The 21,637-nt window shown below is 36.1% G+C and overlaps 1 protein-coding gene across 3 annotated transcripts in view; it reads left to right on the forward strand.

The window, feature by feature from the left end:
• Positions 1 to 21,637, forward strand: part of PIE1 (SNF2 domain-containing protein / helicase domain-containing protein) — a 34,632-nt gene that overhangs the window by 3,814 nt on the left and 9,181 nt on the right. The window contains exons 2-17 of one of the 3 annotated variants that reach the window (XM_028197455.2): positions 2,815 to 2,881; positions 3,113 to 3,205; positions 11,055 to 11,135; positions 11,347 to 11,454; positions 11,603 to 11,683; positions 11,779 to 11,867; positions 12,015 to 12,163; positions 12,331 to 12,392; positions 13,366 to 13,501; positions 13,820 to 13,894; positions 13,969 to 14,042; positions 14,129 to 14,263; positions 19,237 to 19,275; positions 19,774 to 19,842; positions 20,431 to 20,493; positions 20,578 to 21,637. The exon at positions 20,578 to 21,637 is cut by the window's right edge and continues 2,070 nt beyond it. In XM_028197455.2, coding sequence (XP_028053256.2) covers positions 3,146 to 3,205; positions 11,055 to 11,135; positions 11,347 to 11,454; positions 11,603 to 11,683; positions 11,779 to 11,867; positions 12,015 to 12,163; positions 12,331 to 12,392; positions 13,366 to 13,501; positions 13,820 to 13,894; positions 13,969 to 14,042; positions 14,129 to 14,263; positions 19,237 to 19,275; positions 19,774 to 19,842; positions 20,431 to 20,493; positions 20,578 to 21,637 — 2,281 coding nt within the window. In that variant the 5' untranslated portion in view covers positions 2,815 to 2,881; positions 3,113 to 3,145. Of the gene's footprint in view, positions 1 to 2,814; positions 2,882 to 3,112; positions 3,206 to 11,054; positions 11,136 to 11,346; positions 11,455 to 11,602; positions 11,684 to 11,778; positions 11,868 to 12,014; positions 12,164 to 12,330; positions 12,393 to 13,365; positions 13,502 to 13,819; positions 13,895 to 13,968; positions 14,050 to 14,128; positions 14,264 to 19,236; positions 19,276 to 19,773; positions 19,843 to 20,430; positions 20,494 to 20,577 lie in introns of those variants that run through there. The other 2 variants (XM_028197456.2, XM_028197457.2) reach the window with 2 other exon arrangements.

Here is a 21,637-nt window from a genome sequence, read left to right on the forward strand (position 1 = left end):
GGCCCTCTCTCTCTAGATCTCCTTCTCTCTCTGTCTATATTTACACCCCCCTCCTCATACAACTCTCTTCCACACTCTCATTTTGTGTTTTTTTCTTTTTGCCCCTCATTATTTGCACTCGAAAGGAGCTGTGAAGGGAGGACCGGTGCTTTGTTTGCTTGATTTTTCGAGAAAGATCGAATAGATTCTAGCCGGTGAGTTCTCGTATGTGTAGATATGTGTGTCTATATAGGCGTGTATGTATATATGTAGACCTCTTTGTTGAGGTTCTGTGTTTTTGTTTATTTCAAAGCTCTTACCGTCGATTTGGTTGTTGAGAAAATTGGAAGGAAAGTTGGGTTAGTTTGACTAGTTGAGGATCTCTGGTTTTATGGGGGGTTTTCTTTTATTTACTTGGTAACCTAATGGAGATACGAACATGCATTTAGTGTATGATAATACTCCCCTCTAGATGTTGCTTTGAAATGCTAAAAATGCAACTAATTTTTGATAAAATTTCAGAAACGAAAAATGGACTTGCAATATTTTGACCTTGTTATGCTTTTCCTGAAACCTTTATTTTCATTTTGTGCTTTCCAGTTTGAACTTGATGTTATTGTGCTTATGCTTTTCCTGAAACCTTTATTTTCATTTTGTGCTTTCCAGTTTGAACTTGATGTTATTGTGCTTTAAAATAAAAATAAAAATAAAAATATGCCATGCAATACCGCTAGCCACACCCCCCCACCCCCCCCCCCCCCCCCCCAAAAAAAAAAAAAAAAAAAAAACACTCACTGTCTCAAATTATGATTCTTCCTTCTTGGGTAGGGGTGAGGAATTGGCTGTAGTTTTCATAATCTTAATAATTTGATGGTTACCGGGATTTTATGGAGCTATTTACATATTATGGTACTGCTTTCAAGACATTGCTTTTATTTATGAACTTCCAATAAAGGATGGTTAAAGTACCTATGGTTATGGATTGAGCTTCTTGTTTTGTGAAACTCAGCAAGCTGTTAGGTTTGTTTTTATAGTGGTGTTATTGGCTATATATAAGAATATCTGGTTGGAAGATGTGAGCATTATATAACCGAGCTAAGGTTTGAGTTGGTGTTGATGTGATGATAGGCCTGTTGTTCATCAAAATGGATATTTAGTAAAATTTCCCTAATAAACTATTGAATGTGAAAAATATAAGCTAATATCGGACATCCTTGCTAGTGGTTTTGGACCTAATGAGTCCTCATACAACTGTTTGGAAGAGGGTTATTGAGTTAAGGTTTTACATGAGGCAAAGATATCAAATTATTAGTTTAGTTCTAAAAAACGATATCAAATTATTAGTTTAGTTTAGTTTTTTAGAACGATATAAATTGTCAATTGATCTATAGTCTAGAATGTCATTAACATGACTTATTGTCCCGCATGGGTAGTTAATGTCCAAGAAAGTAGAAATAATCCCAAATGGTTAATTTTGACTTGGAGGGTGCCATGATGGTGTCCTAGAGAGGTATATGGTGAGCTTTAAATAAGAATTGATTGGTGGACTTTGGTTTGTGACATACACCAACACTTCAATCTATCTTTGAAGTCTTCTTTACCTTGGACCCCTAAGAAAAAATGGAAAAATATATTGTTGTTATTTTTAGGAGTCTGTTTTTGCTAGTTGTAGAATATTGTTGTATAGTTAGTCTGTCTAGTCTGTTTGGTTCAATGGTAAAACCTTGGCCTAATAACATTGAGGTTATGAGTTCAAGTCTCGGGGCAATCACTTTATTCACTATGCCAAAGGTTAGGTGTGTACCCAATCTTTTCCCTCCCAAACACACATCAATGTGTACTATTTGGGTGTTTTTTTTTTAGTTTGTTTGTACCCCCAAGGATTTTTTTTTTTTTTGGGGGTGTAAATAAAAAAAGTTACTTAGGCCTCGTTTGGGAACATGCTAATTTAGTAATTTTTTGGCTATTTGGCTAAAATATGAGCTAAAAAAAACTAGTATGTTTGGGATGACTTTTTGGCTTTTTACGAAAAGATGTGCAAAAAGTAGAGAGAAGAGAATTTTTGATTTTTTGGTATGGGTTGTAGGCTTTTTGGTTTTTTTAGGCCTCGTTTGGGAACATGCTAATTTAGTAACTTTTTGGCTATTTGGCTAAAAAAGTAGGTAAAAAAAACTTGTATGTTTGGGATGACTTTTTGGCTAATTACGAAAAGATGTGCAAAAAGTAGAGAGAAAAGAGAATCTTTGACTTTTTGATATGGGTTGTTGGCTTTTTGGCAAATTTAGTAACTTTTTGGCTAATTGGCTAAAATAGCCTCTTGCCAAACGAGGCCTTAGTAACTTTTTGGCTTTTGGCTAAACCGGCCTGTTGCCAAACGAGGCCTTAGTATGCTTCATTTCTTGTATAAGTTAATATATTGTAACCTCTCTTTTAGGTCCTCTTCAATTAGGTTCAGTGTCTACTCGTTGTAAGTGTGGTGGTGGTTATCTATCACACGGGAAAAAAGCAAGCCCCCCTTTGGAGATATCATTTTTGAGTTGTAAGGAGTCTAGTTAAGTTTACGGAAATATTGTTTGTCTTTCTTTTCTTTTTGGAAAAGTGTGTGATTGTGTGCATAAATGATTCTATTTCTTTAGAGAATTTGAACTTAACATAAACCATAATTCTGGTCTGCTTCTAGAAGTGAGAACTTTATTTTGGTTTGGTTCATACTTTCAAGAAGTAAGAACTTTACGCTCTTCTTTATGGCTTCTTAAAGTAGGAAAGATTATTTATCTCATTAAATTTTGGTTACATATTTATGATGGGCTTTCTCATGTGCTTCATTGGGCATAGGTACATGCATACCTGGTCACGGTAGGAAGTAATCATACAGGGACAAGTTAGGTGTTTTGACGTGCAGGTGCTCATTTTTCTGTTTTCATCTCAACCTCCCCATTTTTTTTTCTAGTTTTCCCGAGATTTGACATTTTGTACTTTGTTGAAGCTAGTGTTGCATTGCTGAGGATCTTATACAATGTGCTTGAAATATCTTGTATCTTGATCTTTTTGTGCTCTTCTAATGTTTTCTTTTACTACCAGTTCAATGATTGGTTGAACAAATATCTTTAATGATTTTTTTTTTAATCCTCAGGCCTTTTGTTATGCTATATGTTGTCATTTAACCATGGCCTCCAAAGGTCCAAGGTCTAAGCTTGATCATGAAACAAGGGCTAGGCGACAAAAGGTAAAATTTTGAAATCTATTTTTTGTGATTTCATTTTTGTTGCACCTTTGTGTGGCAGGTGGGAATGATTTTGTTATTATTGCAAATGTTGATTTCTAAACTTCGAAGATACATTATTTTCTCAATCATTTATATTGGAAGGGGAACACCTCAACTATGAAAGTAGGAGCTCCTATACATACTTCATCTTAATTATTTCTTGCAACACACCATTATATCAATCATTACTACCTAAAACATGGATGATTTGGTTGATTGAACGGGAACTTGAATAGGTGATGCAGGACAACTAGGGACAGCAGCAGATCTAACCTTTTGGGTCTGATTTTAATTGGATTTTATGGCTGCAATTTCAATAAGAATATAGGGGACAAGTAGCATTTGTTTAGGGTAATAAATAGGTGTAAGAAATAATGTATAGAGAAAGAGAGAGAATAAATTGTATGTATTATTATTGATTGATATGTTGTTATTTATTACAATGATTCATGATTCCTATATATAGAAGAGGGTGAGTGTGTAGTAGGTAAGGAGTAGGTGAAGTGGAGGTGGTAGTGGTGTAGTGGGTTAGGTTTAGTGGAGTAGGTGAGGTGGTAGTGGTGTAGTGGGTTAGGTTTAGTGGAGTAGGTTTAAGTGGGTGAAGTAGGTGGAGAGTAGGTGGATTTTAACAGCCCCCCGCAAACTCAAGGGGGATAGGAACTAACCAACTTGAGTTTGGAGAGAGTAACAAAACAAGAAAATACATAAAAAAAGAATAGGAGACACGGTATGGTCGTGTCAGACCGTTGGTGAAGACACTGTATGGTGGTGTCATAACGTTGTAGAGGACACTGGATGGCGGTGTCAGACCGATGTAGAAGACAGTTTATGGGGTCATGTCGGACCGTTGTAGAAGACAGTTTATGGGGTCATGTCGGACCGTTGTAGAAGACAGTTTATGGGGTCATGTCGGACCGTTGTAGAAGACAGTTTACGGAGTCTTGTCGGACCCTTGTAGAAACTAACCGGAATCTATGTCGGGACAGTTTACAGAGTCTTGTCGGACCCATAAAGGAGCTAACCGGAATCAATGTCGGGACAGTTTATAGAGTCTTGTCGGACCCATAAAGGAGCTAACCGGAATCAATGTCGGGACAGTTTACAGAGTCTTGTCGGACCCATAAAGGAGCTAACCGGAATCAATGTCGGGACAGTTTACAGAGTCTTGTCGGACCCCTAAAAAGTCGCACCCTCAAAAGGTGTGCCCAATCTTTCAAAAGGCGTGCCCAATCCATAAAAAGACGTGCCATCAAAAGGCGCGCCCACTTCATCAAAAGACGTGCCCGACAGAAAGCGTCGAGCCATCAAAAGGGGCGCCTGACACGCGGCGATGCACGTGATTGACAGAGCGCGTGTCGGCCTCGTCGTCTCTGTCTTTATAAACCAAAGCGAAGTCTGAGGCTTGGAAGCATAACAAACCAGTTGAAACCTCTTCGTTCTCTGTAACATTCTGTAACCAACCCTTCTCTGAAACACTCAGCAACCCAAAAACATGGCTTCTTCTTCCCGTTCAGCTACCCAGAACATAGCCTCTTCTTCCCGTGGTCTGCTCACTCTCTTTCCCGACCTCAACGAGTCAACAAGAGAGATAACTGGTGCGGTGGCCTGTGAACCTCAACCAAACACCTCTGGTTTTGCTCCGTTGAACTTTCCGATGCGGTCGGTGGAGCAAAAAATGGCGGTGCAGTCGGATGTGGAGGCCAATCAATATACCTTGAAGTCATGTGTGGAAACCATGACTGCGGTTACAAATTTGTCGAACCGGCTGCAGAGTAGGACAAATGAGGTGCAGCAGTTAAACGCCCAACTGGCTCTGCTCCAACGCATGTATAAGGATGCGCGAGCAGAGATAAGTGTGCTAAAGGCGGAAAACAAGGAGCTGAAGCGGAAGGCCAGTTTTATGTTCCGATTTGGAGGGCCGCCATATGCTGCAGTGGAGGAGCAGGGAGTAGTGATCATGCCCAGTGGAGTGGGAAACACGGAGGCAACACCGGCAAGGGCCGCCCAAGACGGTGGCAAGAAGAAAAGACCGGCAGAATAGGCGAGAAGAAAAATCCCACTGTTCCGATTTGTGTTGGTTGTGTTTTGTTTTGTTTTGTGTTTTTTTATTTTTATTTTTTTTATGGTGTAAAATGCTGATCGGGGTTGATCCCCGGCATGAAGAAATGACAAGTTTGTAAAATGTTGTTTTTTTTTTTTTTTGTTTTTTTTTTGGGAGTGTTTTGTTGAAAAAAAAAATAAAATGAAAGAAAACAAGGGAGAAAGAAAATAGATAAAAAATATTTATAGATGGATTATATGAAAAACATCAGTGCGATTGTTTCAAAATAAAGTGGGGTATTTAAAAAAAGAGGAAAAGTGACTTGGAAAAAATAAATAAAAATAAGTGATTTTTGAAATCAAATGGAGGAGAGAATGAGTGGAGTATGGTAAGGGTTTCATCCAAAGCCAAAATTCCTGCAGCGAATCACTTCGCAAATCCTAGCATGAGCTTTTTCTCTTTCCAGGCTTATTCATGAATTTCCTGGTGATTTCAAGAGCCTCTGGTGGCATTGTGGCAGAGAACACCCCAACCTGGATTTTGGGTGGCAGCAACTGAGAACACCCCAACCTGGATTTTGGGTGGCAGCAACTGGAAAATATCATAGATCTGATTTTTAAAAATCTCGTGACAGCATTTCATCAGCTTCATCCAAGACAAACATTTTGATGTAAACAGGGCGAAGTGATTGTCTCCGCAACATGTCAAACACACGACCAGGAGTACCAACAACAACATGAACCCCACTGGAGAGAATGCGCTGATCTTCGCGCACACTAGTCCCTCCAACACAAGCATGAACCTTCACACTTTGCTGGGCAAGTTCAAGAGTGGGTGGAAGAACCAAAGCTTGGCACTCAACCAAGCTATAATCTAGCTGCTGCAGAATTCCAGTTCCAGACTGTCTCGTCATATGAGGTGAAGAATTCTTCTCCATCAGCCTCACACATGACTACAGTTGCACAAATCTTTGTTGATTTTATCAGCGGAATAGGTTGAGGTCCGGCGGGCGGCTAAGGTGAGGTTGCCGCCCGCCGGGGAAGCGAAAATACTAGGTTTTAAACCAGCTCTGATACCATGTAAGAAATAATGTATAGAGAAAGAGAGAGAATAAATTGTATGTATTATTATTGATTGATATGTTGTTATTTATTACAATGATTCATGATTCCTATATATAGAAGAGGGTGAGTGTGTAGTAGGTAAGGAGTAGGTGAAGTGGAGGTGGTAGTGGTGTAGTGGGTTAGGTTTAGTGGAGTAGGTGAGGTGGTAGTGGTGTAGTGGGTTAGGTTTAGTGGAGTAGGTTTAAGTGGGTGAAGTAGGTGGAGAGTAGGTGGATTTTAACAATAGGTAAGAGTTTAAGCATGAAAGATGGGATTTTAGCACTATTTAGGGGCTGTTATGAGGATGTGAACAGTAACTCGTGAACAGTAAACCAAGGTTTTGAAAACCGGACCGGACCAGCCAGTTCGACCGGTTGAACCGTCGACCGGTCGGGGTTTCGGTCCGGACATACCCTCTGAACCGGCCAAAACTCAAAACCGGCATATTTAGCGAGAACCGGAAAAACCGGCGATTGAACCGGCGAACCGGTCGACCCGGAGCCAGTTCGCCAGGTTGTCCGGCTCGATTTTTTTTGTTTATAGTTTTTCTTTTTTTTATTTTTTTTTCTTTCTTTTCTTTCTTTCTTATTTTATATATATATAAATATAAGAAAATTTTAATTTGAAACTCTTTTTCAAGGGTCTCCTCTTGTGAGGAATCTCATTAAGAGCTTGATGAAATTATTGTGAAAGTCTTCACCTATTTATAAGAAAAAATTCTTTCAAAAAAACTCAAGAAATCCATGTGGGATTCAATCAAATGTATTGGAGAGAATATTGAAATTTTGATATTTCTCTAAAATTTTTGCTCTCATTTCAATCAAATTATTTGAATTAAAATCATATAGAAGGAATATTAAATATTTGATTTCATCTTCCAAAATTGAAATTAATAATATTTTAAAATATATTATTATCTTTTTCAGTAAAAAAAATATTAGGACAAATATTTAAGATAATTTAATATTTTTAATTTATAATTTTATTACTTATATTTTTATTTAAATGTAATTTTAATATATTTATTACATCACGGTTCGATTCCGGTTCAACCCAACGGTTGAATCGATGACCCGTCCACCCGATCCCTTTTCCGGTTCGCTCACCGGTCCGGTTTTTAAAACATTGCAATAAACTAAAACAGAAAAGAAGAAGAAAGGAGAAGAAGATGATAGATTTAGGAATCATCCTTAGAATTCCTTTGATAGCACACCTAGGATTTGATTGCATTACACAACCCATAAAGAAACTTCTAAGTTCTCAACTTTTATAAAATATCAACTCTATTAAATTATAAGTATTGCATGACTTTATATAGGATTACTTCCTAAATCAACTAAAACTAAAATAAGAAACTATCAAAATGTCTTTGGTAGCGTTTGGTAGAGTTTTAGAATTATGATTTGAGAATAAAGTTGTATTTTAAGTTTGTGAGTTTTGGAATTATGGTTTGAGTATGGAAAATTTGTTTGATTATGAGTTTTGAAAAGAGTTTCGAATTGAGTTTGAAATTTTTAATATGACATATGATTAAAAAACTTACAACTCATAACCAAACACACAACTCAAAATTATTTTCAAAGCTCATAAAAAATTTAAAAAAAATTCTGAAAATATTTTTTATTTAAAATATGAAAATAACAGGTGCCAAAAAAAAAAATACTGTTTCGGTCAACCGGCCGAACGTTCGGGAGGATAACCGGGTAGATGTGTTTTCGACAGTGGGTGTGGAATCAATTTTTGAAAGCTCTCACCAAACACCACACTCAAACCAAAGGATGAAATTAAATTTACAAAACTCCAAGCAGAGCCTTTGACTTCCAAAACTAATTTAAGATTAAATTAGAAATAAAAACAAAGCCTAATTAAATAACTTGACTCACAAGACGACTCATGGGCGATCCCTATAGCCCATGAAGGCAAAATTATCAAAATAGCTCTCGCCTAAAAATCCTAGAAATATAAAAATAATCATAAAATAAAACTATAATAATATTAGAAATATGATTATGTATGGTTCCTATCCATTTCTCTTTGAAACCATTCCAATTTCCAAATATCACCGCTTCTTTGAATTTACTCTTCCTTAAGCTTCTTATATTTCGCATCAATAGGGAATTCACAATACCATAAAATGTAGAAATATGTGATTTTTTGTATGTTGGTGATGCAGTTGAAACATGATTAGGTGCCTTTATTTGCTAGTGATCCCATCTAAATATTGAGACAAATAATGCCAGATTTGTACCATTGTTGCACAAATGGTGCATTACTAATGAAATTTATATATTTGAAAAACATAAAAATTGAAGTGGAAGTGGTCAAGTGGGTGATTTTTTTCAAACCATGCTATTCTTTTATCTATAGTGGCATAGAGAGATCCTTCCGTAGGAAGAAATTTGGAAATTGGGAGTTTCCACCAGGGTGGCAATCGATTGTTGTTTAGATTCTAGCTTTGGACTCAATTTTCACATTGGACAATTCGTGAATGAGGGGGTTTGGTTCTTCCTAATTGGCGTTGTTGCATGTGCAGGAAAGTTGCAAACTTGTGCTCATCTTCATTTCATTGTGATGCAACTAGAGATTTTTTTTTTTAATTATGTTCATTGTTTGTCATTTTTGGATTAGTTGGGTTATGTCAGCTCTTGGGCTAGAATTTTATAGTTGGGCTCAGGGGTGCCATTTGAAGAAAGTGAGGAAGGTCTAGATGGTTTTCCACCTGTGCTTGATGTAGTGAGTTTGAAGGGAGAGGATTTGTATACATTGAGGATGGAGAGATAGCGATTCACAGGTTTAAGCTATTGTTGTTTTGTTTTATGCTTAAAGAGAGGCTTTGTGATTCTTCTTTTTTACTCAGTTGATTTCACTGAAGAATTAATTTTTGAGGGCCCATAATTTCAAGTTCTCTTTTTTTTGTTTTTATTTTTTTAAATTTTTATCGTACTCTATTGTATATGGTGATACTCTCATGGTGTCTTCTATAATATGTGAAATAGTGGAGACAAACAATTTCATGTATAGAGAGCTAAACCCTGGGTACTTAACCAACTAATTTAAAATCAAGTTCATCAATAACACTAAATCAATAAAATTAATGGAGTTTATAAATGAAATGTTTGAAGTTAATACCAAGGATTGATATAGTATTAATAAATTGATATTGATTATAAAGAGAAGAATAAGAAGAAAAATATTATTGGAGAGAAAAGACTTAAAAGTACTAAATTTTATAAACAAAACATTTGAAGTAAATACCAATTTAGTTTGATCTTGTATGCATACACTAGACCTAATTTGAACTCTAGAAGTTTTCCTTTGTGTGTAAAAATCTTCCAATTCACATGCTTACGCATTCATAGTCAAATTTTGTTTTGTTAATGCATTTCTGGGTTATTTTTTTTTAAGTTTTAAAGAGTTTGCAACAAGGCGAGGAGATTTGCTAGGCATTGGAGGCTTTGAGTGGGATGATTGATAAGATCGTCTGAGGTTGTTTTTTGAAGGGGTTCATGTAGGGTTTGTGGATGGTTTTCCTTTGATGGTCTCCTATTTGTTTTTCATAACTGAGGCCATTGTTTTTGTGGGCTTCTGCAGAGCAATTAGATTCTCTTTGGTGTGTGCTGTTGTCTTTTGAGGTTGTTTCTGGCTTGAAATTGAATTTGTGTTAGTTTGAAATGATTTTGGGTGTGTAGATTCCTAATGTGGCTTATCTTGATTCCATTATTTGGTTATAGAGTGGAATCTTTCCCTCTTTCCCACACGCACCCCCTTGAGCTCTTCCTTCATGGGAAACAATGGTTTATGATTCAACGAATGAAAGATTTGAGAGTAGATTTAGCTAATTGGAACTGACAGTTATATCCAAGGGGGGTGTAACTGCACTTGCACATGGCTCTGACACTACTACCATCTGTCTCTTATTTAGATCTCCGCTCCTTGCAAATCTGATTACAGAAATCCCAAATAAATAGAATGTTGACTTCCCCACCAAAAAACAGAATTCAAAATATTTAGGATTGGTTAAAAACAGTGCATTCTCCCAAATAAGGTATATGCCTAACCTTGAATGTTTTAAATTTATTGATTGGTCGAATGGTCTTCAGCTTTAGGAGTTTTGATGTTGGTCATCATAATTTGATTAAATTAATGAGTCCTAAATTAATGATTATGTTGTGCAATTGTACTTGAGATTATATTAGAGCACTCATTGTTTTGTCCTTGGATCATCTTCAATTTTCATCACTGTGAAACTCAGACCTATACACCAACATAGACACCTAGCACATGTCTATCTACGGAATTGGCAACACTGAATGTTGAATACCATAACACCTATATTCATGCTGAAACCAGTGTTTTCTTTTGCGTACTATTTTTCCTTCAGCTTGTATTACCATGATAAGCCTGTAAAATATCTTGGTAGCGGCTGTTATTGTTATTGATTAGGTGAATAAGGCATGTTCAGCATCAGTTTGTGTGTGGAACGGAATAAATGAAAAACTGTTATTTTTTAATGATTGACAATCATTTTACTTTCGTGCTTCGTTGTGATAAAGAAAATTTGGGCTTTGATATATACCGGACAGATTTTTTAATCTTCTGCTGTGAATTTGCTAATTTTTTTAAAACTATTTTTTGTGTCTTTCTGATGGTAACTTGGCTGATATAGGCACTTGAAGCTCCTAAAGGGCCTCGGCGCCCTAAAACGCATTGGGATCATGTTTTAGAAGAGATGGTTTGGTTATCAAAGGTAATGGATGAGTTTCTGAAATTAACATCTTATTAGTTTTTGGTAACCAACATTTTAAGTTTATTCTCTTTTTCCATATGATCATTCTATACATACACGTGCGCATGCATACACACTCATATCTAAATCATGTTTGATGACTATACATATACTGGTTTATGAGGTAGAGATTCCTTTTAATTAATGTACTCATTGGAGAAATTGTTAGCAGGACTTTGAGTCAGAGAGAAAATGGAAATTGGCCCTGGCAAAGAAGGTTGCTATAAGAGCCAGCAAGGGCATGTTGGACCAAGCTACAAGGGGAGAGAAGAAAGTGAAGGTTCATATTTCCTTTCCAACAGATGAAAACATTTCATAGTAGATAGGAGAAGAACAGAGAGTTGTTCATGTAGTGATGGTACATTAGTACATGGTCCTGTTTATTTTTCTTTGCCACTAATAAATGTTACTGTTACAATTGCGATCAGGAAGAAGAGCAGCGGTTGAGAAAAGTAGCAGTTAATATTTCTAAGGATGTGAAGAAATTCTGGATGAAAATTGAGAAGCTGGCAAGTTCATTTAGGATAATATGGTTGTTGGTTTCATTCACTGTAATCTCTGTCATTAGTTATGATATCTTCCTATCACAATATTGTAATTTCAGGTGCTCTACAAACATCAAGCAGAGCTTGATGAGAAAAAGAAAAAAGCACTTGATAAACAGCTTGAGTTTCTTCTGGGGCAAACTGAAAGGTATAATGCTGCTTTCATGAAGTTGTTCTTGGTTCTTGTATTTGTGGTACATAAGAAGGGATATTCAAGGTTATTTGCCTTCTGATGCTATTTTGGTTATGCACGTTAATAGTAAAGCAGTTTTTTTTTTTTTTTAATTTTTACTAGGTACTCAACAATGCTAGCAGAAAACCTTGTGAGCTCACCAATGTCTTCTAAAGCAGTACATTCATGCACAGCTGCTCAGGAACAACTGAGTATTCAACACAAAGAAGGAGATGAAAAGAGGATAAATATTTCTGTTGGGTTAGATGTTGGTAAGAATAAACTTCTGTTTGGTTTCTTGCGAAATCCCTCTTGGGTATTCCACCGTTGTATTGAATACAAATGCCTTTACCTTTGTTCAAAAGGAAAAAAGAACTCGTGAAATAGCTTTGCATTAGTCCCACATCGTTGTGATCTAAATCTGCCATTTATTTTCCAGAATCTCAGTCAAATGTTGCAGATGTCGATGAAGATTTTGATTTACGGTCTGAAGATGAATCGGTATAAGGACTTCTCTTCGTATTTTTACTGTCACCGTGCACATTTTCCTGTGGCGCTAATTAACATTTGCATTTTAATTTACATTGTTATTAAGTAACACCATATGCAAACTAAGAAGACCTTTGCCATGGGATTTTGGTAGATATGCACTGGAAACCCATATAAGGGTTAGATGGTAACTGATACTGACTGCTGCACTGAGACACCATGTGATTGCAAATCTGAACAAGCACCTGTTAAAGCATTGTCGATATATATATATATATATATATTAACTTTTAGGAACTTTAATGGGTGCTTGCAGGAGTGTGCAATAGCTGCTGATAACTATTCCTTTTGAAGTTAAGAGAATGGTGATAAGATCTTCTGTTCAACTCTGCTGGAAATGTCCTACTGGAAAATACTGAATTGTAAAACACCATGCAAATATTACTATTGCAATGCCTGTTTAACGAGGTTTTCAATTGAAACTGAATTGTCTGCTATGAGATCTCATTTGTGGAAGAAAGTTGGAAACAACAAATGAAATAGAAGAGATCTTTCTCTTCTCCATGAAAGGTGGAAGAAATTAATTTGGAGCCTTGTTCTTAGTTATTAGGGCCTGTAACTGAACACTCATAATTTCTGTAGTCTTCAGCTGTGACAGAACTTTTATACACATATGACTTCAATTCTAATCTATGTTGTTTTCTATTGATGTGCCCCATAAGCTGCTTTTGTGCTCTGGCCAAACTGTATTCTTCTGTGTGACCATATTAGAAGTCTTCAGTCTAGTGTTGATTTTGTTGTTGCTCTTTACAATTGGAGATATTAGTACCTTTTATTATTTAAAAGGTGGATTGTGGTTGCTTCTTGAAACTAAACAGCTTCTGTCAAACAATTAGACTATAACGTTGGCTTACCATGTGCTATTTGTATTGTCCTTGGGCCTGCACTTACAAATGTTTCCATTGTTATGATGCTGGCGCTCTAGGAAGATGACGAGCATACTCTTGAGGAAGATGAAGCTTTTATTACTGAAGAAGAACGGCTAGAAGAACTCGTTGCTCTGCACAATGAAGTAGATCTACCTCTTGAAGAGCTACTCAAACGATATGATATGGATAAAGGTGAATAATTTATTGTTCACTTTCTTCTTCAGACTCCTGTTTTCATTCTCTCAATGCTTTATCCAATAAACTTTATGTTCCAATCAATAAAATTACATGCTAATTGTTACTTATGAAAAAGGGTGCTAAATAATTGAATTCAATAAAATTAGGAGTCTCTCTCTCTCTCTCTCTCTCACACACACACACACACACACACACACACACATGTTTCTACACATTCTGTGGTCACGTGTACTTCATATACACGTTGATTGGACGCCATCTATTCTTCATCTTTTTTATGACATTCATCATGATCAATATGACCATTATCAGCTAGCAGAGAAAGTAGTCCAGAACTGAAGGTGCATGGTGCTGAGCCAACTCAGAAGGGAGAAGACGACAGTGAGAGTAAGTAGCAGTTAACTGTTTGATTTTGATAACCGTGTGATTGTCCCTAAGATGTTGGAATACTTTCTTTGCAGGTAGAAGTGACGGTCTTTCTTCTCCCCCGAAGATTGATGAAGGCAACTCACTTGCAGTCCCTGGTCGTCGTTGTGTAAGTTGTATGTGTTTATGGTTATTGTCTTGATTAGTGAAACAAGTTTAGTACTCAATGTAATATGTTTTCCTTTCACATCACAGGGTGAAAGTAATGGTAGTATATCAATTTTAGAAAACCATAATTCAGAAGTTGAAGCACACAAAATTGGAAATCTATCAAAAAGTTCTCAAGGGCTGTACAAAAAGCATATGCGATACGACTTTCATGATGAACAGGTTAGAATAAATATACATAGATTTATATTTTACTTTTTTAAAAGTTTCGTTTCTTTTCTTAATCTTGGATTAGCTAAATTAAATTTTTGATTTTTTAGGGAGAATTGCAAAAAAGTGGCATCAACACAAAATAATTGCAATGCCATGGAAGTGCAACTAATTTATGTATTAAAAATTGTGCAATTAAGTCTTGTACTTCCATCTCTTTGTAATTATTTTGAGTTTATACCATTTTTTTGCAATTGTCCCATTATTTTATTGAGCTTTTTTTTGGTTGGGTTTTGTGTTATATGAGTTACGTTTGTTTTGTTTTGTCTTGCCTTTTTGTTTTTTATTATTATTTAAAATAAATATAAATATAAAGGTATAATTCATACAGGCACCAGTGCGTACCAAATTATTGTTTTGGACTAGCGTAATAAATATTTTTATTTTGATTCTTTTATATAAATTTTGCCATCCATTTGAAAGAATTTAAAAATGTCAATGATTAGCTAAACCACAACTAGTCTAAAGTGCATTGTAAAGAAGTCATACCATTATCTGCATTTCTGTATAGAGCACACACAATAAAAGCCATGATTGCCGTTCATTTTCTAGACCTTATGAAGTACAATTTAGGGGTGCAAATTGGGTGGGATTGGTTGGATTGAGAGGTTGTCTAGGCCCAACCCGAGTTGCCCAAGTTGGACTTGCAACTGAGGTTGTTTGCGCTAAGCTGGCCAAGGATACCCTACATAACAAAAAAATTATAGTTTTTTGTTTGTTTTGTGTTTATGCAGCTAGGTTGATTAATTTGTTAAAATTAAACGTTATTAATAATTTTTTTTTTGATAAAATCATTATTAACATCAAAATAAATAATTTATATGTTGTGAGAGAGACATAGAGGAGAGAGATGAAAATCGAGAATCCGATGTGCCGTTGCAGTAGTCTTTTATCATTTCTGAGTGAGAAAAGAAAGGCTAAGGTTTGTGTTGTGTTACTTGTGTATATATTATATATGTAGTGAAAATAATCTAATGATCCAAATTATTCTAACATGATCTTATTATCATATATTTAATGTTTTTATTTTTATATAGTTATATATACAAATTGAGCTTTGAGTTACTCGGGTTGTGTGTTGTCTCTACTCAAGCCTTGCCTGAATTTAATTCGGCCTTTTGAATTTCTAACCAAATCTGAGTCGAATTCAAAAATATGTTGCCCAAGCCCCAAAACAGTTCAGGCTGGGCCTGGATTGGGCCCACCCAAGTTGTACGCCTTTTACAAATAAGGATATGGACAGGGAGGGGTATGGATACAATACAGATACAACTATACTGCAGAACTTATGAAAATCAGATATAGCCACGATATATTCATAAAACTGTGTGTTTTAAAAGGATAAATTACATTTTACCCCATGCCCTATTAATCATTATCATTTTAAAAGAAGGGAAAGAGAAGCATAAGGTGATTTTAAGCATTTTACAATATTTGAGATGTTAGATCCAAATCACATCAACTTTCCGTCATAATACAAATTGATAGTTCAAGGTGGCAAAGAGTAACTTCTTTCAGTTAAAGGGGTACTGTGAGTAATAGTTTTGGGGTTAAAGTAGTTTTTCCTTTTTATAATTTGTAGTATTGTATTATACTTAAGTTTAAGAATGGTGGCATGCCATTCTTTAAAAATTAGGTATTAGTTTAAGAGCTACTAATCAGCCACTTTACTCCCCCAACTGATAGGTCCTATAAAAGTTTCATTTCAATATAGTCTAAATTGTTTAGTGTTAATTACACTTTACGCCCTCAACTGTCATTGAATATCATCTTAACCCCTTCAACTTCAACTGTAGAAGTCTGCCAACTTTCTCTTGTGGTTTATATCGTGCCATTTGAGGTAACTTCAATGCACTGTTAAATTAGCAGCAGCTTTTGGAGCTTCTTCATATGCTATGATTCAAAATTGCAGACTTGGTGACTGAAGTGTGAACTCTGTTTTCCCTTACTAACTGTAAATAATTGCTTAGCATTGAGAACAAGGAACAAAAGAAATACTAGTGGTATTAAGTAGTCATAGAGCTTGCCATCTTAAATCAATCTGTGCATGTATGCACTGGATTTCTTCTTTTTCTTGGTGTACTTATGTGGTAATGACAGTAGGGCTGTGCAGATGAAGTCTAAAGTCTAAAATTAACTATTTATTATTATTTTATGTACACTTAAAAGCTTCTGGATATGAAGGGTATTGAATTTTGAAATATCGATTATGCATTCTGTAACATTCTTGTTGATACCCAACACAGCAAGGGGACTTCTAGGGAAGAGAAAGATTAGCAATTTAGGGTAGACAAACTGAGATTTCTGAAGTCACTTGGAAGTTTCAAAGGTTTGTTGTGATGGAATGCTTAATTAATTGATATATGACTATGTTAGTGGGCGCTGTAACTTGAAAATCAATCTTAGGAGAGAGAATGGTTGATCAGTGGGCCAATATGATCTGAAATATTTTTTGTGCCTTCTGGGGCTGCTGCATGCTATCCAAGGAAGCACGGGTGCGGGTACGAGTACGGTGCGGGTGCGGGTGCGGGTGCGGGTACGCCGATATGGCAAAACTCAAAAAAAGTATGATACGGGTACGGCTGCGATACGCCGATATATATATATTTATATAATTATGGTTAAATGATTCAACCTACAAATTAAAATTAAAATTAAAATTAAATATCAAAATTAAAAAGAGAACTACTCATTTTCCAATAATTTAAAATCATTAAGCGTTAAAAATAATATTTGTGAAATCTCTCATTTTGTCATGTTACGTACTGTGAATTTGTGATCATAATTTATTTTTAAAATCTTTCTTTTTGCTCATCAATTTGCTATTTTTATAGGGTGAGACTAAATTCTCAATTGAGGCAGATTGTCAATTGCAATTTGCATAATACATAAAATTGCATCATTCCCAACCACTACTAATCAACTAAAACCGTATCAATTTTTAATGTTTTGTGCATAAACTTTAAAAGTTTGTTATGATTAAAGATTTTATAAAGAAATTCTAGGAGGATTTGAAGCAAAAGTATAATGCATAGTCATACACGGAATTGCTCTTTATAAGCCTTGTTTTTTTTTTTTTTGTTCAAATTGCTTTTTAAAAACATCAAAATCATTTGTTGATATGCTTATACAATTCATACAAATAGATAGGATAACGGAGAAACATCAAAATTGCTGATCTGCAAGGACACCAAAAAAATAAAAAAATAAAAAAAAAATAAATAAAATTGCTGATTTGCAAGGGCACAAAAAAAAAAAAAAAAAAAAAAATTGGCCCCGGTGTACCCATGGCGTACCCATGCCATACCCATGCCGTACCCGAATGAACCAAACGTACCGGACTCCTTTTGCCGTACCCCGGTAAGTACCCGGTACTCATACGGCACTATTTTTGGAGTACCCGTGCTTCATAGATGCTCTCTTATGAGGGAGGAGTTATGTGGAGTGCAAGGTTTTATACTGGTCTCAAACTTGACAGTTTGTGTTGGATAAGAACAAGGCTATGTGGTGGAGTGCTTTTCTTTTCTTTTTTTTTTTAGTCCATAGTTAAGAATTCGATTTTATTGGATTCTTGTTTGTAAAGTGTCTGCAGCTGAGGAGATAATTAGTAAAAGAAATGTTGTTTTGGCTCTGAATCTGTCAAAGCTGATTAGTAGCAAATAGGCATTGCTGGTTGTATAGTGGTAAAGAAAAAAGGGACGCTATTTTATTTCTGTTTCTGTTGTGACTTAGGATGAGTATGCCTTTTTAGACTGCTTGTTTCCTTGTTTAAACATATAACCATAAAACCACTCAATATGGTTTAGATTTCTCTGTTGTCACTTTACCTGTGATGTCGTAGTTGCTTTTGTATTTTTGATAACTCGGTATCTGGCTCATTGAACTGACTAATCTTGGGGACCAATCCCACCGTCCACTTGTGTTGGTTCCAATTAAAGCCAGGGCTTTTGCCCGGTATGGACTTGGCCCCAAGAGATTGTTTGCAACATGGAGGTTTTGAACCCGAGACCTTGGAGGGACCACACCCACAAGCCTCAGGAGTTGACCACCAAGCAGACCCCCTGAGGTTGATGTCGCAGTAAGTGCATTGGTGACAATAATGTGCTGATTACCAATGTCTGTTTCTGTAAGAGTTGGTTCTGTATGAGGTTTCCTTGTGGAGAAACATCTGTGGTCTTTATTAAATTGGAGTTCTAGTTTGAGGGCAGTACTATGCCAAAATATATGACATGAGTAAGGTGTATTTGCAGAGACTGGAGTTTAAACATGAATCAGGTACAGCCTATAGTAATTTTCACTCTTTGTTAACCTTACTCTCTGGTAGCTAGTTGAATTCTCCATCTGCACCACTGTATGCCAATGTGGATTCACTTGATCTTATTACGTTGGGCATGGAGATAGAATGGTTTATACTTGACGTTGAACATGCAGAGTAATATTAAGGATATACTTAATTGGAATATAAATAGAGTGGGATGCTGTGTTAGAAAGGTTTTACTAATTGTCTCTCGTGCAAGTAGCAAGATACCCTCTGTTGTTAAATCTAAACATTTTGTTCTTATTCCATCCTTAATATTGAGGAATGGCTCATTAGGTTTTGATACATGTCAGGTATGTGGGAGAAACATATCCCATACAAATTCCCATTACATTGCAGTGTTTTGTTGACATGGGTAGTGGAAAACAGAAGAGCTTAGGTAACAATAGGTTTTATTTGTTTCACTCTGGGAAAATATGTTATTCATAATGCTTTGTCTTACATGCATACTTTGATGGTTTGATAGCTGTGGTCATTCTTGTTAGATGAACTATTGTCAAATCTAATGGTGTCAAATCTAACAACAATTATTATTCTTGCTCTTCTGGTTAGTTGTCCCTTTTGGGTTGATAATAAGCTGCTTTTCTTTTGTATCCAATTTATGTAGGAGGATGGGGATTTTGTTCTTGCAGCTGGAGAAGAAAAGGTATGTGCTTCGTAAGCATGCTCAATTATGGATTCTATTTTCCGTGTCTTATATAAGTTAAACTCTTTCAGTTTTTAAGGGATGGATGACTGCCTGTTTCATCTTATTAACTGCAACTATGTGCAGTACATTTATTAGATTGTTGTTGATAAAAGAATGCTACTTGGCTGGCAAGTTTAGTTGAAAGTGCTATGCAGACCTGCAGTTTACTAGTCTAGGTTAACTAATAATTAGGTTTGTAATGGCCAAGTTTTTGTTTTTGTTTCTGGTTTTTTTTTTTTTTTTTTTTTTTTTTTTTTTTTTTTTTGTGCGTGTGGAAATTTGGCAAATAAAAATCTTTGGAATTAAAATGTAGTTGTGAGATGATTTAATATTCTTATCTGCTTATTATCACCGGAAATCTGCTCTACTATGGATGCATACCTGTGGTGACTTATGTTTTGATATATGCACATGCATCTTCATGGTTATGTTCACTCATTTGATGTCAATTTTCAGGATGATGAGACAACCTTGTCAGAGGAGGAAGAACTGGCAAAGGCTGAATCAAATGAGCCCATAGATGAGGTAGAGTGCATCTTTCACACTCTTTGGATGCAAGGGAAGGGGAAGAGGAAGGAAAGTGTAGGCAAGAGGGGAATGGAAAGAAAGCTAAGGGAAGGGTTACCCTTTCTTTTGTTTAGACAATAAAGGGAGGGAAGAGGAAGGGAAGGGAGGTAATATTGTTTTGGAGAGAAGGGAAGAGAAGGGAGATAGGAAAATATTGTTCTTATGTATAGAAATGGGTATAACTGGAATTCACTTTTTGTTAGAGGTGGTGCGAATTTAGTAATCACTAACTCCTTCACTTCCCTTCCAAAATTGACCGATTCTGGAGGTGAATAAAAAGTGGAATAAAGGGGTTTGGACATCTCTTTGACCCCTTCCCCTTGTATTTATTAAACACCAAACAAGGGGAATACTTGCACTTCCATCCACCTCCCATCACATCCCCTCAATCCAAACATAACATTAGTTCTCTAATCATTTATCTATGCATAGTTTAGTTTCTTTTTCCATTATGTATTTAGATATATTCTGATTAGTGATTTTTGTCTCAATGGTTTTGGATTAACTTGAAATTTAGTTCCTGTAAATTAAGCTACAATTTTGCAGGTTGTGTTACTGCAGAAGGAGAGCGAAATTCCTTTACAAGAATTGCTTGCAAGGTATAAACAGGTATGTTGAGGAGTGCTTTCACTTGTTGCTTGATAGCTCACATCATGTTTTGATTTTCCTTGGTCATCTGCTTCTGTTTGTCAGGAATGCAATATTGATGAAGATGCCGAGGAGGATGACTCTGAGTCTACATGTGCATCAGCTTCTGAGGATTTGTTATCTTCTCCAGCAATGGAAGATGCTGAACCAAAGCAGCAACATGTTCCAATGGAGGAAGATGACGAACCAAAGCAGCAGCATGTTTCAATGGAGGAAGATGACAAACCTAGTGAACTTCAGCATGTTGTGGGTCCCATTACAGAGGAGGTAGTAGAACCTAAGATAATATTGGAAGATGGAACAGAGAGTGAGAATAGAATTGCTGATGCAGCTGCTGCTGCAAGATCTGCACAGCCAACTGGCAACACATTCTCGACAACCAAAGTGCGTACAAAATTTCCTTTTCTTCTTAAGTACCCTCTTCGTGAATATCAGCATATTGGATTGGACTGGCTTGTTACAATGTATGAGAAAAGACTTAATGGGATTCTAGCTGATGAAATGGGGCTTGGGAAAACTATTATGACAATTGCTCTTCTAGCACACCTCGCATGTGAAAAGGGTATATGGGCCCCACATCTCATTGTTGTCCCAACCAGTGTCATGCTCAACTGGGAAACTGAGTTTCTCAAATGGTGTCCTGCTTTTAAAATATTAACATATTTTGGAAGCGCAAAAGAGCGGAAAATTAAGAGGCAAGGGTGGATGAAACCTAATTCTTTCCATGTATGCATAACGACTTACAGACTTGTTATACAAGATTCTAAAGTTTTTAAGCGGAAGAAATGGAAATACTTGATTTTGGATGAAGCTCATTTGATAAAAAACTGGAAGTCTCAGAGATGGCAAACTCTTCTTAATTTCAATTCAAAACGGCGTATCCTTTTAACTGGTACACCACTGCAGAATGATCTTATGGAACTATGGTCTTTAATGCATTTCTTGATGCCACACATTTTTCAGTCTCATCAGGAATTCAAGGATTGGTTTGGTAATCCAATATCTGGAATGGTAGAGGGACAAGAAAAAGTAAACAAGGAAGTTGTTGATCGCTTGCATAATGTCCTTCGTCCATTTATTCTCCGTCGATTGAAAAGAGATGTGG

Source organism: Camellia sinensis, chromosome 7 (genome assembly GCF_055761805.1).
Source record: "Camellia sinensis isolate YWXY chromosome 7, ASM5576180v1, whole genome shotgun sequence".
NCBI classification, from domain to species: domain Eukaryota; kingdom Viridiplantae; phylum Streptophyta; class Magnoliopsida; order Ericales; family Theaceae; genus Camellia; species Camellia sinensis.